Source organism: Lonchura striata, chromosome 1, assembly GCF_050655825.1.
Source record: "Lonchura striata isolate lonStrDom1 chromosome 1, ASM5065582v1, whole genome shotgun sequence".
NCBI classification, from domain to species: domain Eukaryota; kingdom Metazoa; phylum Chordata; class Aves; order Passeriformes; family Estrildidae; genus Lonchura; species Lonchura striata.
In genome coordinates this window covers 27,023,330-27,039,643 of record NC_140703.1, presented here as the reverse complement: position 1 = coordinate 27,039,643, position 16,314 = coordinate 27,023,330, and the positions used below count along the sequence as shown (strand labels likewise).

Here is a 16,314-nt window from a genome sequence, read left to right as displayed (position 1 = left end):
GCAACCATTCACTGCCACATATAAAGAGATTTTGAAACTGTCCTCAGTGGGAGATATGGACTTCTTGTCTAGATTTGCATGCCTAAATCCTTACAGTCACACTTAAAAAACACAGGCTGACATACTACCTTATTCCCACAAGGAATGTCAGAACTGGGATCGGCTATTCCCCTGCTGCTGAAGCCACCAGCCAGCTGTTCTTGTGGGACAGGTCCCACAGTTTCCCACTGGGATTGCTGTCTGGGCTGGGGGATGGCAGGCAACTTGGCTACCTGCCACACAGCAGCACTGGCTGAGCAGCCTGGCCCACAGGGGTTTCAAAATGATTTGACACCCTCTGTCAAGAAGCTGCAGAGTCCAGCTGAGAGGTGTTGGTAAGGAAGTCAGTAATGGTATGTGATCTTTCAGAGGAAAGGCAGTCTGATGCTCTTGACACTACTGATTACTTTTATTCTTGTATTGTTGTATTTATATAGGACTGGAAGGGTAACTTGTTTTAAGCAAAAAAAGAAGCACTATCTTTGTCTTGACCCTCTCAAGCAGGAAGGATCCTTCTACAAATGAGTCTGTAGTTCTACAAGCACTTGCTGTGATGGCAACCAGTAATTAAGGCTACAAACTATCTGCAGTACTAATTCTTTAATTCTGCTTGATCATAGCGATGAAAAAAAGGCATCTTCAGGCTACTGTTTTCTTCCTGTCCAGCCTTCAGATTTGGTCTTTAAGTAAAGGTGAAACTTTCTGAAAAGTCTGAGCATAACATCTCTTCATCCAGTCAAACAATTTTTTTTTTTTTTTTTTTGTTTTAAAGGTGATAACACAGTTCTCTATGCATGCAGCACAGAAGAAGATGAACTTCACAACTTGTTTTTAGCTGGTGTAGATCAGCATAGCTCTTCTGACAGTGGTGGTGATATGTCAGCTTACAGCAATTGAGAACCTGGCCCTTGGCCTCTAAATTGTCCACACCAAGGAGATCAATTGTGAAACCAGATCAATTGCATAGTAGCAAGGTTACAAACTGGTGAAAATCAGCTCTTGCTCTTGTACAGGAGAGTTCTGTTACAGCTCAGTGACCGCACTAAGAGAGAGGTGTTGTGCTTGCATGTTATCATCTGCAGTTATGGCCTAGCTGAGTGCTCTCGATGCAGTAAATTCTTCTACCTAATGAGGTCCTTACTTCAGAGGAAGCTTGGCCTTATGCACTACATGTATGGTTGATAGCCATGTCTCTAAACTGGCTCTTTTTTTCAGTTTCAAAAGCCAGTTTAATTTTTAGACTTGCAAAGTATTCATAGAAACCATATATATGTATTTTCTCAAACTGCTGAATTTTTCCCTATAATAAGTGCTTTGTAAGTTTGATTTCCCATCTCCTTTCTAGCCCTGCTTTTCCTCCTTTTCTCCTACTCTTATGGCTCCCTGTATCTCAGGGACCAAAGGAGAATGGAATGTAACCACTTAATTGCAGTGGGGTGCCACCCTTGCACATCAGAGCAGAAATGTGTGCATGTAGGGCCTGCAGATGTGGGAATGAAGAGAGGACAGAGAGATCACAGCTGTCCTTCCACGGTCCCTTAATCTTCCTCACCATGTTGTGAAACCCCTTTGGCTCTTCCTCGTTCCTCTCCATAACTCCTCTGCCAATGAGACAAAATTGCATTTTCTCTTCATGGCTGAGAAGCTTTGAGCAGGCTCTGCTGCATTGTGTGGCAGTGTATCTTGACTAAATGCGTTATAGCTCACAAAACATCATATGTTTTTGATCACTGTTGCAGATATCCCAAATAAAGTCCCTATGTGCCTGGACTCTGCTGGCAGAGCCGTTGCTCTTATTGCTCCCATTGGCAGCAATGGCAGAGCCATTGCTCCCTTAAAACTCTTGTGTTAGTCATGATATGGTCTGGAGATTTGTGTGAGCAGTTTGCTTTTTTGGTATTTTTCAGAAATGCCTTTTCCCTGATTCCAGCAATATTTGGGATCAAGTCACTAGTTTTGGTGTGGCTGGTAATGAATGAAAAGCCAAGTAAGAACAGTTCCATTTTGTGTGGCTGTTTGTGGTGTGAGCTGACGAGCCTCACTTTAGTCCCAGAGAGCAGCCATCTACATCATACAGATGGTTATTGCAGTTGGCATTGACTGAAGTGCATGGATTGCTTTTTGCTTATAGCCACCTCAAATGCAAAAAACAACCCCACTCCTGTTTGTGGACAGAGTCCATGCTTTCAGTGTTCCTTGGCTCTCCATGAAAAGCAGATGGCACTTCAGGCTTTCACAATGTCAGTCCCTGAGTATCTGAAAAACTGAGCTGCCCCACAGGGAGGCTGAGGTGGCCTGAACAGCTGTCCTAGGGCTGCCCAGCATGGCATATCTCAGCATATCTCCTGCCCATCCAAGGACCAGCATGGAGGCTCTCTCCTTTAGCTGGTCTAAGTGTCCACAGTGTGATGTCTTCAGCCCATTCCCCTCAAAGACAGGAAAGTAGGGATAGCCAAGCTGCCTCAGCTCATCCTGTTGTTTTCCTTCTGGCTTGGTACACAAACAAATCCCGCATCCATAGCATGGAAATACAAATATGCTCCTTCACCTGCCATCCAAACATTTCTACCATGTCTCTGGCTGTGCCTTACAGTCTCTTCTCAGCAAGTGTGTTGCTCTGGGCCCTGTTCCCTTTAAACAGGGTTTAAGTGTTTTGTACTGGAGGGGAATGATATGATACCTGTAGGGCTGGGATCATGTTGCTCCATCTATTCCTGAACTGCATAGTGACAAAATCTGGTCACTTGTGCTCATCCTGCCAGTCCTGCACCTGTCAGGAGTACTGATAAATGGCATGAAAAGGCTGTGGTATGGATTTGTGGTGTCCATGCTCTGACTGTTTACTTGAATTTTTCCTCAAGTTTTCAGAAGGTAGCAAAGTTAGGAGCCAGACCTGCTGTTTCATTATCTGCTTCCAGCAGGGGGAGATGGGTCCAGAGAGTTATTTCTTCTGGGAACACATACAAAAATAACATTATTTATTTTACTCATGAGGCGCTCTCCTAGGATTTGTATGATTCCTGCTTGTTTGGCCTTTTACACCTATGAAACCCCTTCCTTTTGATTGTATCCACTTCAAAAAGCAAATAAGACCCATCCTCTTTACCTTTTGTTTTTGTTTTATTTTTCACAAGATTCACAAAACCCTCAAGGGAATTTCTTCCTCATCTCTCTGATGATGATGATTATTATTATTAAATAGTTATGCTACAGTACTTCTAATGAGGGTTGTATAAATGCGTAAGAAGATTAAATCATCCCCTGTACTGCTGGATCAGCAGAGAGGAGCCTCTGAGCCCTCTGTGATGCACCTTTCTTGGTAGAGAGGTATGGCCACATACAGTCCCACCTTGAATCAGGATCCTACGTGAGCCTGGAGACAGGATTCCTTCCTTTTCCCTCCCTGAAACCCCCTCTGTCGTTCTCTGTATAAAACATATTGGTGCTGCTTTCTATGAACTATATTTAACTAAGCATTAAATTTAGATTTAACTGGATAGTTATTGCCTCCTAAGTAAATACTCTGAGATAAGGAAATATTTAGTGAGCTCTAGCAGTTGGGTAGCAGATGCTTCTTGTATTGCATAATAGTTAATCTTCGACAAATATGTTTTCCTTACTCCACGGGCATTTAATTAACATACAATATCTCTTATTAAATGTAGATGAAACATATTTGGGAGACCCTTCTAAAAAGGGTCCATGCAACACTGGCTTGAGAGGGGTGCACTTCATAACTTCATATGGGACCAGGTCTTTTAGCTGTACTCAAAGTCTGTCACGGGGAGTGCAGAGGTTTCCTTGCTGATGCCCCTCTTCTGGCATGCCAGCAGCCTGATGCATCTCTGTGCCTTGCACTCTCCATCCTAGAGTGATGGTTACTAGTCAGCAATCAGGTGTCAGCAGCATGCTCTTCTCCAGAGCATTACCCTTGTGAGGTGGTATTTCTCTCTGCAGTAGCTTGGCTACATCTAGTATTTGGATTAACCCCTTTAGGTCCTCATTCCTCTCCCCATCTGGTGCTATCCATGCCAAGTCTACTGCAGAGGAAACGTCTGACTTGCCTCACTCCTTGGCTTGAATACAAAGCAGTCGTCTCTTCTTGCTACTGCATGCGTGGCACTGGAGCAGCAGTGTCATGACCTTAGTCCCTAATTTGTGGGCCTTTAACACTTGCAGGGATTGTTTAAGTACTCAGACAGCATGGCCTTTCCATATCAAGGCTTCAGGGGCCAGTTTCTAGGAGTTCAGAAAGCAACTGGATGTATTCCTGGAAGAAGAAAATCATTCAAGTACTATTAACTACAAAGGCAGTGCCACTGGCTGGGGACATGCCTTAGCCATAAATCACTAGAAATAGATAAGTGCCCTGGGGCAGTACCAATGCATGCTTGCCCTGTGCTTGAGAGCTTCACCAGCCATTGGCTTCAGGCTGCTTGGAGACAGGAGAAAGGGTTAGAGGGTCCTTTGATCTGGTCCCACATGGCCATTTCTGTGACATTCCTTATGTCTCTTCAGTTTTTGAGCACACAAGGCTGCGGGAGCAGAGGTGAAGCAGGCTACGTACAAGACCTAGTTTCTCCCTTCCTGATCATGTACCAGCACTGTAACCACACAGGACAGCAACTCTTAGCCAAGTAACCCCATGGCTTTTCTTGCACCTGATTCTCTGGAGCGCTCTTAAACCGTCCCTTCCCTCTTTGCTTCTCCGTCCCAGCCCCGCAGTGCTTTGGTCGCAGAAGGGTTACATTAGCGAAGCATCCCCAGGAGCAATTCTGATCCCTCCCGCAGGCAGAGATCGGGCTGGTGGAATGGCAGGCAGGCATCAGCAATAAAACACAGGGCTTATTCCTTTCCATTAATTTAATCTCCCTTCTCTCTGCGGCGGCCGTGGGCTGCGGGCTCGGGAGCGCTGCTGGCGGCGGGCGCGGGGCTCAGCTGCGGGCTCTGGCAGCACAGGCCGAGCATTCACACCGCGGGCAGCTCAATGCCGGCATTGTCTCCGCTCCGTCGCTCCGGGGCTGGGAAAGGGGGTGGGGGGCGGGAAGGGCTGAGTGGAGAGAAGTGGGAGGGAGGGATGTACAACTGGTATCTGCCGAGAGGAAATTCTGAGCGGGGAAGAAGCAAGGTCTAAGGCTGCCGAGGCAGTTGCCAAGGATGCTGCTCTGTAAATCAGCTGGCGTGTGGCTTCAGGCCGCTAAGCCAAGTTGTTTGCACTTTTGGCCGCAGACCCACTTTCCTCAGTATTTCATTTTGAGAATATTGGCCGTACCTTCCTTCGTCCTCTGTGCCCTACTCCCTGTGCCTCCCTCCCGCTCGGCATCTCCCGGCTGCTCCTGCCTTCTCTCTGCTTCCCGCTCCAGTTCCCCGCTCCCCTTCTCCTTCTTTCTCCAGCCCCCCCTTCCATCCCCTTCCCTCTCTTCCTCTCCCTCCTCCCCTCTCCTTCGGGACTCACCCCTCTGTCTTGCAGCCCTCATGCTTTTCCAAGCCCCCTCTCCCCGCTGCGGTGCCCCCTCCCCGCCCCGGCCGCTGTTCCGTGTCCCCCCGGGCAGCCCCGTTCCCCGGCGCGGAGCCCCGGGCGGCCGCGCCCGCGGGAGAGGGATGGGAGCGCGGCCCGCGGGAGAGGGATGGGAGCGCGGCCCGCGGGAGAGGGATGGGAGCGCGGCCCGCGGGAGAGGGATGGGAGCGCGGCCCGCGGCTCCCTCCGCGCCCGCCGCCGCCGCTGTGGTGCCGAGCTGCCGTCTCACGAGTAAGGCTCCCTCCTCCCTCTCTCCCTCTCTCCTCCTCCTCCTCCTCCTCCTCCTCCCTCCCTCGCTCCGCCTGGGAAAGTGGGTTAGGAGGGAGCGCGGGGCTGGAGGCTGCACAGCCACAGGACTATCCCCTCCCGCATCCCGGTGGCACAGGATTCCTCTTGTTCCTTTTCCTTTTTTTTTTTTTTTTTTTCCCACCTCTCTTCATCACTCTAAACGGGTCGATTTAACTGTTATTATTCCGTAGTTATTTTGCTACCTGACTTTTTCGTATTTCTTCTTTTTTTCCTCCCCCCTTTTTTATTTGAAGGCTTCCTAAGACTTTTTTTTTTTTTTTTTTTTTTTGAGAGCCTTAAAAAAAAAAAAAGGCAAGGAAGGGAAAGAAGCCAGCAAGAGACTGAAAAGAGCAAGAGAAAGTGGCAGCTGAGAAGGACTGTGAAATCACCTCCCCTTTCTTGGACTGTCGATCAGAACGAGAGTTGTACATTATTATTATTGTTTTTTCTTTCTGCGTCTGTCCACATACACAGGCAGAGAAAGAGACAAGTACTGACAGTGAAACTCGACGAGACCAGCCATGGTAGCAAGGGCTCAGCCTGATCGGAAACAATTACCGCTGGTCCTACTGAGATTGCTTTGCCTTCTCCCTACAGGGCTGCCAGTCCGCAGCGTGGATTTTACCCGAGGTACCGATAACATCACCGTGAGGCAAGGGGACACAGCCATCCTCAGGTAGGGCATTTTGCCAACTTTTCCTCTTCTGTGTGTGCATCTATATTGCCATGTATGCAACGTGTACGTGTGACGTGATATAGATTTGTGTGTATGTCTCTGTGAGATTGTGTGTTAGTTTACCTCTCAAACTACAGTAGCAGCAGCTGCTACAAACAGGCTCTCCCTATGTGTTTGTGCTTTAATATGAAAAAGATAGCAAAAATTTTGAACACTTCTTGCCACACTATCCTGTGTGTAGTGCTCTGGATCGAAAGAATTTCAGTGGGGAAAGATCTGCCAGCTCTTTCCACCAGCTCCGCAGTATTCAATAGAGGAATCGAAAAGGGATCCAGCTGTGCTTGCCAGATGTTCCATTGATCTTCCCATGCTTCTTTTTGAACATATGCAAAAACTTTATCCCTGGTGCTGCCAGAACTCTCAGGCAAGTTCTTTTGGGAAACTCTTGTCATTTAATTTTATTTATTTATTTTTCTGCCCTGTGGGGAGGGAAGATGGATACAATTGTTGAAAAGGCTGGTGAAAAGATGGTGTAGCAGCTCTGACTGCTACAATTTACAAAGATTGCATCTTAGTGTGCTGGGGTTTTTTACAGGGCTAAATAAATGGGTGTATGCTGTGCCTGTGTGTCTGGTTGTGATGAGGATTTCTTTGCACATGAAACCTTGCTTACTGGCAGTATGAAGTGTTATATTTCTGATTTCATTGTGCAGGTTTTCCAAAGGTACTTCTGACATTACTTGGGCTTTCAGTAAGGAGCGTCCCAAATAGCTGAACTGCAGTAGTCTTTTTCCTGTAGGTTCCTTTTTCCGAATTCTGCCTTGCTCAACTTACCTGCAGTAACTCTGCTACTGAAGGAAAATTCTATGTGTATGAGTGTGCACACTGTGTATTATGGCTGTAAAACTACTGGGTGTAATTTAAAATAAGTCTGTGATCTGTGTGAGGAGCTGATAGTGCACAAACCCTGAAGCATCAAGGGAGCAATCCCCTAGTAAAGCTAACAGCAGCAGCAAAGTTTTCTTTCTCTTTCCATGAAATAAATCCTACTGGATGTCACCAAACACTCTGCTACACAATCCCCTGTGTCCTGCATCCCTCCCATTTAATGATAGAGGGAAGAAGTATGCTGGAAGAGGGATGTGTGTGCGTACGCATATCGCTTTGGTCGCCTCCCATGTCCTCAGTTGTTTTGATCCTGGAATATCCATTCAGCAGCTTCCATTCCCCAGCTCTCCAGACTTGTTAACTTGAATGTAAGATTTATCCACACAGAGTAATAGGATTTACAGAGTAATTCATCTGCCTTGCATATGCAGTGGAAGCGGTTTAGATTCGACATGGTAAACACCTAACAAGGGGTGTTGCCTCTGACTCCAGCTTCTCTACTCTCTCTTCCACTCACTACCAATTCATATATCCCATTAACCCTTTTCTAGCAGGACTCCTAGCTGACTTATCCCATTTTTAAAGCCAAATCGCTTCCATCAATCATTTATTTTGGAGGGGCTGCTCAGACAGATGTTTGCCAGCATGTTTGCTACATGCAGCAGCAGACAAGTCATTAAGCTCTCTTGCCCAGACAGGGGTCACTAGATTTCTATTTCCCACTTAACCTTGGAGCTTTTCAGTTTATCTAGCTGCTGTGTGCTAAAGCTGCATTTGCAGCCGAGAGGGCTGAGCGGATGGTGGAGATGGTGCCTGCAAGTGCTGCGTGTAAAGCGTTCCTTCATCAGCCAGCTCCACGGGGCTGCATGGGAGAGTGGTTTCAGTGATTGCGTGTGGCTTGCCCGTCTTATGTCAGGCACTAAAATAAAACACCTGAGTGAAGTGATCCAGCTGTGTCAGCCAGATGTGTGCCAAGTGACACAGTCTGCAGGAGCAGCACACCACCCAGCCATGTAAATGCTTGCCCCGGGCAATACTGTGTTTCTGGCAGGCTGCATTTCTGTCAGAAGTGACTGTGACCGGTGCACAGGCTGTACCTTTTTCCTTCAGCTGTCTTCCTAAGCTCTTTAAGCAGATCTGGCCAGCTATATGCTTTTCACATTTCCTAGGAAGGGCAGCTGTCTCCTCTCCCTTTCTTTGAGACCAGACCCAGGTTTCTGGGATATTTCAGTTCCTTCTTCAGACAAGAAGCAGAAACCAGGCTGTACTGGAAAACAGACTGCCACATGAAGCTAGAAAGTCTGAGATTTTCCTGTGTCCCATGGACTTTAGGTCCTGCAGGATAACATTTAATGTCCTCAGTTTTAAAGCAAAGGTTTGTTTGCTAGCTTACCCCTCACTTTTTTCTCAATCCTCCAAAACATAACTCACTTTAAGGCATCCTTGTTTTGAAAAACTCCCAGTGCCTCACTCTCTCTGTCTATAGATCCACTATGGCAACAGAAGAAAAAGAGCTAGATGGGAAATAAAAAACCTCCATTAGATGATCCATACTAACCGTGTTCAAAGCAGAACTTTATGTCCACAGAGAAATAGGTGAGAGTTTTCTATGCATGGATCATATCACCTATCTTTGCTAAACATCTGCTTCAGAGGGATTGTGCAGCATCAGTTTACCAGTGCCCAGTAGCTCCTGTAGCTTGAAGGGAAATGAAAATGTAGGAGGGAGAAAAAATGATGCGCAGTTGGAGAGAAATAAAAGCAATATACATAGTGATAAGATAACTAAAAACATTTTGTTCCTGTAAATTGTGATGCAAATCATTCAGCAAATCACCAGGGACAGGATATTCTAAATGAGTCTTCCTCTTGGTGTCTTATACATTTGTATATAGGGTTACACTTGTAGGTGGAAAAATGGGTGGGTGGACTGATCTACAAAGTGGAGAAAAAATAGTTTATTATAAGCCCTAATGTTCCTAAAGGAAGCCAGTCCTCTGAAGCTTCATCTGCAGCTTATTACTCAGAATAGAATTATTCTGAAAAGTTTGGAGATGACTTTTTAAAGCTATAGCATTTAAAATATTCCCCTGGTCTGGGACTATTAAAAAATGTCCCTAACTCTAAACTGGCTCATCTCCCAAATGACCTGGCAGCAGATTTGATTCATGTGTCGGCCTTGCTGAAGGTTGATGACTCTTAGTGAGTATTTGGCATGGGCAAGTTAGGGAATTGCAGAGAGACTAAAAATAGCTCATTATAGGCTATCCGCAGGGAAAGGGTAATTGTCTGTTCCTTAGAACAAGGCAGAAAAGAGAGGAGGGGTCTGAGAGCTGCAACAGGTGAGAAGGGCTGAGTAGAGTTGCTGGTGTTTGTCCAGCTGCGACCAAGAAAAGAGAGTAGGGTGTTTTAAAGATGACACTGTAGTATTGGTGGACCTTTAAAGACTTACTAAGGTTTCATTTAACTCTGCCTTCAGCAAGTGAAGAAGGACATAATTTTATTTTTAGTATGGAGAGGGAACTTTGGCTACAGTTCCTGCCAATGTCTTGCTTTCAAGATTACAATCATGAGGTTGTCAGGTTTTGTATGCAACTTCCCTGCTTGGTGTTAGGAAAAGAAGAAAATAATATCCAAACAAGAAATGCACAACATATCCCTTAAAATAATTAAAATAGGAAAAGGAAAACAGGCCCCAACCCCAAATCTTCTTGCTGTTTGCCAGCCTTCAGCACCCCTTCCCATTTCATTTGCTCTGCACATTTTGGGTGAGCAAAGGCAGGTACACTCTGTGCTCTGTAACACACGTTCAGCCTAGGGAGGGGATGAGGAATATGAGGATGCTGGCTAAGCTGAGACATGTGCAGTAATGAAGGGCAGCTGCTGTAAACTGGGAAGGAAGGGAACTGTGTTTCTGTGTTGTGTTTGGCCCTCTGGATGTTTTAAAAGCAAACTGGCAGTGGGGAGTCCATGTTATGGGATCAGGTACCTGTACAGCTGTCTCAGAACGACCACAGCAGCTCACCTCAAAGTGCCTTCCTAGAGCTCATCTGAGGGTGTCAGCAGGACTTGGAGGTTGCCCAGGGATTTTGGAAGTTCTGGCACAAGTGCAGATTTATTCTTTAAAACTCCTGAAATGGAGCTCATCACCAGCTGGAACCAAAATGGGTCACATCTCCATTCCAATCTGTTCTGTTATACCAGTACAAATCCACTAAAGCCCAAGGGCAAAACCAGAAATATTCCATTTGTCTTTGGGGCAGATTCCCAGGGACTGCTAATAAAGAGGTACAAGTGACTCATACAGGGCATAAGCTTCTGAGCACTGCTCAGATGATGTTTAGCCTTTGGAGAATTGGGATCTCATCAAAACCAGAATTTGGCTCATTGCTCTTGAGTTTTTCCAAGCATCAACTTTTCATCAAGAATTAAAACAATCTGATGCTGATGTACAGATGAAAACCAACATTTGACTGAGTGTGCATTTTTCATTTTTACCAGGTATTTTAAAATGATGTAAAGTTTCAGGCTGATAGCACATTTAGCAACATCCATCCTAACGGGTACTTAGTTTCTACAAGTTGTGTGTTTCAAAGGATGGGCTAGAATCAAATTACCAGCAGTAATGACAGTGCTGTTGGAGTAATCCTGCAGTATAAGCAATTTATGCAAACTCTGTTCTTGGCCTCCCAGTATTTTGCTGATATGTTACATGTGGAACTGTGCTAGAGGACAAAAGCACCTCAGGCAAAATAGCAACACAACATCACAACAAATTTTATGCCCTATACCGTCAGTTTAAAAGAAAAGTAAGAGCTGTTCAGATTACACTTCCAATTAGCATATGATTTATAACAGGGAGTACTGAGCTGAGCCCTTTGCAAGAAATAAGAATAGGCATGTTCAAACATATAATGCCACATAATAATACAGTCTTGGCAGTAAAATCATAACCTTGATTATTAGTGGTATTGTGGTGGCACTTAGAGGCCACCACTAGGTTGAGGCACCCTTTGTATTAAGTGCCACATGAGCAGAGAGTGAGAGATCCCCTCTTCTGCAGGGCAGGCAGGCTATTAGCTGGGATGGACCCAGGCTTGGGGTGGGCAGGAGGTGAGGGGACTCGCCCAGGGTTTCTCACAGGGCTCAGGCACACCCGCCTCGTGACCTATCCATTAGCTTGGGTTGCCTTTTGGCTCAGCCACACAAAAATCCAGAAGATGTGACAAATGAGGATTCTCTAGTACATCCTCATCCACACTGGTGTTGACTAAAAGTCCCAAGTGCTTTCTTCTCTCTCTGTTCTGTACAAAGCCTTTATTATCAATTCTAGTGTCTGTGTGTTGAGACAGGGTAAGTCGGGATCTGTGCAAACTCTGCTGATTCTTTCCTCCAAATGAAAAATAAAAATGTATAGATGTAGTAACAGATGATGTTGCAAAACTTCCAGCTCTGGCAGCAGATGGTGCCATTATATGAAAGCACACATGCATCCATAGATATGTGAGTCTGTGTGTACACATACAATAAAGGAAGTTGTAGTATGTATATGGTCAAAAGCTGGCAATCATCATCTTTTCCTATACACATCAATTGTTCTTACATGGTATTCCCAGAGGCAAGGGGGTCCTTTGTGAGAAAGTCCTTTCTGTGGGGTGGGACTAACCCATCACAAGGAAAAGTGGATTGGAAATTAGAAAAGGAAAGGTTTTTTTTTGGTGAAATGATGCATGTTTAATAACACTGTACATATATTTTACATTCAGAAGGATGGAGAGACAGCATTGAACTGTTTGGCTTTAACCTCCTCCCCTGAGTCTGCACACACACTTCAGTTTGCAACTAAGTACTATATGTTTTCCTACTTAGTTGGCATTATAATTTATATAGTACTACACGTTACCTGAAGTGTCTCGGAGCTGGCACCTCTTCCACTCCCCTCCCCAGCAGGTCATGAGGAAAGACCTATTCTTAAAATAGCTCATAGTTACTGGAATTTGCCATCTCGTAACTATAAGTTTTCAGAATATATGTTACACATACCTGCCCTTTATATCCAGACCCACAGGCATCTGATTCTGACAGATCTGGGGGGCCACAGCTTGCTGCTGATGCAGTGGCAGGGCTTCAGCAGGCTCACAGTGTGGCTGAATATAGCCATTTTCATTGAAGTTACCTAGTTTTGTTGTCCATCAAAATTCACTCTGGTTTGTGTGAACTTGTGCTCTGCTGGAGAAAGTGCAATGGAGGGCACAAAGGTGAAGTCAGGAATTTACTGAGTTTTCTTTTACTGTTCTCTCGCTGAAGAAAAAACGAATGTGATTTTCAGCTGAATCTGACACCAAAGCATTTGCTTCAGGCTTTGAGCACATCTAATGTGCCTGGTTTTATGGTAAGTAATGGGAACTAATAATGATGAGTTTCACCTCTGCCTAGAAAACAGCTATTTCAAAATAATCTGAACCGCCAGTCTCCTCTGTGCTCATATTATTTCTGCAGATTTTTATTAGGAGCAACTTGGTTGTGTAGGAGAGGTCTCCTGTGGTCCTAGAGTTTCCCCACTGTGCTCAGTCCGTGCAAAGAGAGGAGAAATAGCACTGCTGCAGTTCTATTGATTTCACTGGGGCTGGGCTTCCTCAGTCCCAAATGACTTGATGGAAATGAGCCCACTCACACTGGGCTGGCATTCAGCAGATGCTTGCAATTGAACATCTGTATGAAATTTGGGTGGTGTGTGAAAGGGTGTGCTTCCCTATGTTTGCTTCTATTTAAAAATGGAACGTGTTTTCTCTTGTGTAGTTTGACAAATTTTCATATATTTTGTAAAGTTGCCACACTTGCAACTGAGAGGCAGCACTGACAGTTAGTTCAGATAAGGGTCTGCTTACTTGGAGGTCTCTGTGGCTTTTTCCAACTCCTGGACCTCAGAAATCCTCACTAATGCTGGAAATGTCCTTTTGTTTCAGTGTGTTTCAGTTGCAACAGCTGTTAAGAAAAAAAAGCAGCTGGTATATAGTAACAGAATGTAGCATCTTCCTCTTCTGAGGCTCAGTGATTAACACCACTGTAGATCTGGCCAATACTGACCCTTTCCAGTGGTAACCTGAATCACACCCAGCAATTTGCATTTCAGTGGCAGAGGGAAGCAGTGAAAACTTTGAAAGAGCAAGGAGGCTTCTCTCCTGCACACAGCCTCCCTCTGTCCTGTAAGAACTCAGACATATCTTAATGGTTTCTCATCACAGGCGCTCTCCTTAGATAGGCTCCTAGAAGGGCACGAGATTTATGAAGGAAAGGAAGGCGAAGAGGGCTCCAGCTCCACCTCCCACCCGTACCAACTTCTGTATTGTGCACTTAAAAAACAAAAGAGGAGTGGTCCCACCACTGTGCAGCTGCCACTCATGGTGCCACTGTATCTTCTCCTCTCAGGGTCAGCAGGATGACCATGTTGGAGATGCACCACTGTCATTGTCCTAACATGGTATGACTTAGTGTATCAGTGAGAGCAGTGCCCTACCAGGGATGATGGTGGTGATGCTTTTCTGGTGTAGGAAACCATGGATACTTTAACCAGGAGCACAACAGTGCTTGTATGGCAGCTACATCAGTGCTCTACTTCCACCCTCCATCCCAAGCTGGTTGTCCACCCTCACACGAGACCGTGATTCGGAGCTGACATCCAATCACCTTTTATGCCTTCCTCTGCAAACAAAACCCATGTTGAAATCCACTGGCAGGCAGCATCCATGACTTTGAATAGTAAATACAAATCTCTCCTTTTGCCTCTGTCTCTCTCTCTCTCTCTCTCTCCCTCTCTCTCTGTTATTAAGCTGACAGGCACTTAGCCAATTATCCAGTCGTCATCTCAGCTGTATTTATGAAGGAGGAAGAGACAACGCACACAGCTCTTGTCTTCAGGGCTTCAGCTGAGTCTCCCTTGTGTGCTGTAGCATTTCTCCTTGTCTGAGCTGCTTAGAATACATGGGGAAAGAAACCAGTGAAGGGTTGAGAAGAGGAGTGGGGGAATAGAGGTGGGGAAAGAGATCTGCTCCCCCAGACCAGGGGCATGCCAGAGCTGTCGCTGTTTAGCACTGCTTTTGTGTTTAAATTTGGCAGAGCGCACATGCCTTTGTGGCATAAGGTTGCGATGGATGGGGAATGCGGTGGCTGTGGGTATTTGCAAAGTCCTTTTGCAAGGATCAAAAGTCAGGAACTATGTGGTGGCAGATTGTGAGTCTGTGCCTTAAAGTGAGGGAGTCACATGTACTTGGGACGTGGAGTGAATCTGTGACTTGGATCCAGGAGCCACCTCTAATCCCCAATGCGGTACTGTGCCTAGAACATACAGCCTGCGCTGGCTCAAGTGTTTACTCCAAACAGCAAAATTTAGGCAAATAGCACTGAAGTGTTCTGTGAATATTTTCATGAATGTTAAAAATGAATTCACTTTGGCTGCAGCTGTGCTTCCTTTGTGTGTGTGCATGTGCATTTTCTTTTCTCTCCCCCTTGTGAATAATCTGAGTGGATGAGTTTTCCTTGCCCTGATGTTCACGGACAGAATGTTTTTAAAAGGTCCATAGATGAGCAAAACAAGGCTCTAGCAGCAACTTTTGCAGCTGGAAGCCCTGTCTGTTCAGATCTCCAGGCATGTGCCCCTTCCTCACCTTAAACCAAGACACTAATTTTGTGTGTATGCCTGCGGTGCTCTTGATATATATTTATGTTGGATGCTGCTTAGGGAGCAGCATCCAACCCCTCATAGGAGCCCAGGCATAAAAGCAGTTGAGCAAGTGAGATGTAGAGCTGATCACAGCTTGAGCAACAATAATTTATGTGCACGTGACAAGAGAAAATTACCTTTAAACTCTGCACCCAACCAATCAATCTTGCAGCAGCCCGTTTTTGCTCAAAAAGGTGCCTCAGGCCAAGCCTATCAAGCTCAGAAAACGAAAGGTTAAAATGTTCCAACATCATTATCTCTTCCTTTTCCTTTGGAGAAGAGGAACCACAGCGACAAAGCCTAGCTGACTCCTTCACACCAGCTCCTTTGTAGTGAGTTTCATTCCCACCCCCAGCCCAGATTCCCAACTGGAGTCAGCACAAATTTGTCCATGCTCAGGCCCAATGCTTATCTGGTCAGTGAATAGAAAGGAGAGCATGTGACAGAGAGGATCAGGCACAAATAAGCATGTTGGAATTGGAAAATACTCGAGAGGGGTTGAAAACATTACCACTGCAAGGTAGCAATTATTGAGTACTGCAGGTAGTACAGGTATGCTAGGAAACCCCTGACTGCTCCAGGGTGTCCTCTGAGCTTGGAGAAAAGTGAGATTCCAGGAGCGATTACTCCTTGAAAAATGATTGTCCCCTCTCTGCCAAATATGATGTAACATGATCTGTAGTCTCTATCCCTGCAGCAACAGAGCAGGGAGGCTGCACCAGCTGAGGCAGTTGTTTATTGAGGCTTCACAGGGGAACGGGCAATGGATCCTCCCTCCTCCTATGAGCAGACACATGTGTGGGCTGTGATTTAGTGGGCCATGCTTGTCCCTTCAGTGCAGGCAGGTTTATTAGCAGTCCTCTCGAGTCAAAGGACAGGGAAGGTTTTAAGCTGGTGGAAGGAGATGGAGAGGAGCTGCTGCAGCTGCCCTCCCTCCCCCCTCTTCACATTTGCTGCCCCCTTAGCCTTTGGTATGCTGGTTAAATAAGGGTGGTCCTTCCACAACCCCTGACACTTCTCAGGTAGGTTCTGTACCCTGTCTCCAGCTCTTGAGATTGGCCCCACAGTGTATTCATTTTCTCTTCCTACACAGAATGCCTGGTGCATATATGTTCTGTGAGGTCATAGAAAGGGTGTGTGTAGGAGGGCTAGTAAGAAGTGGGGCTGTGTCACCAGTAAAGCTCT

General features: G+C 45.8%; 1 protein-coding gene across 6 annotated transcripts in view; it reads left to right on the top strand.

Annotated features, from left to right (window-relative positions):
- The window catches only part of LSAMP (limbic system associated membrane protein), a 1,016,799-nt gene that overhangs the window by 694,302 nt on the left and 306,183 nt on the right, over positions 1-16,314 (top strand). For 2 of the 6 annotated variants that reach the window (XM_021549182.4, XM_085591629.1), the window contains exon 2: positions 6,443-6,521. In XM_021549182.4, coding sequence (XP_021404857.1) covers positions 6,443-6,521 — 79 coding nt within the window. Of the gene's footprint in view, positions 1-5,499; positions 5,789-5,862; positions 6,522-16,314 lie in introns of those variants that run through there. The other 4 variants (XM_077781239.2, XM_085591617.1, XM_021549181.4 and 1 more) reach the window with 4 other exon arrangements.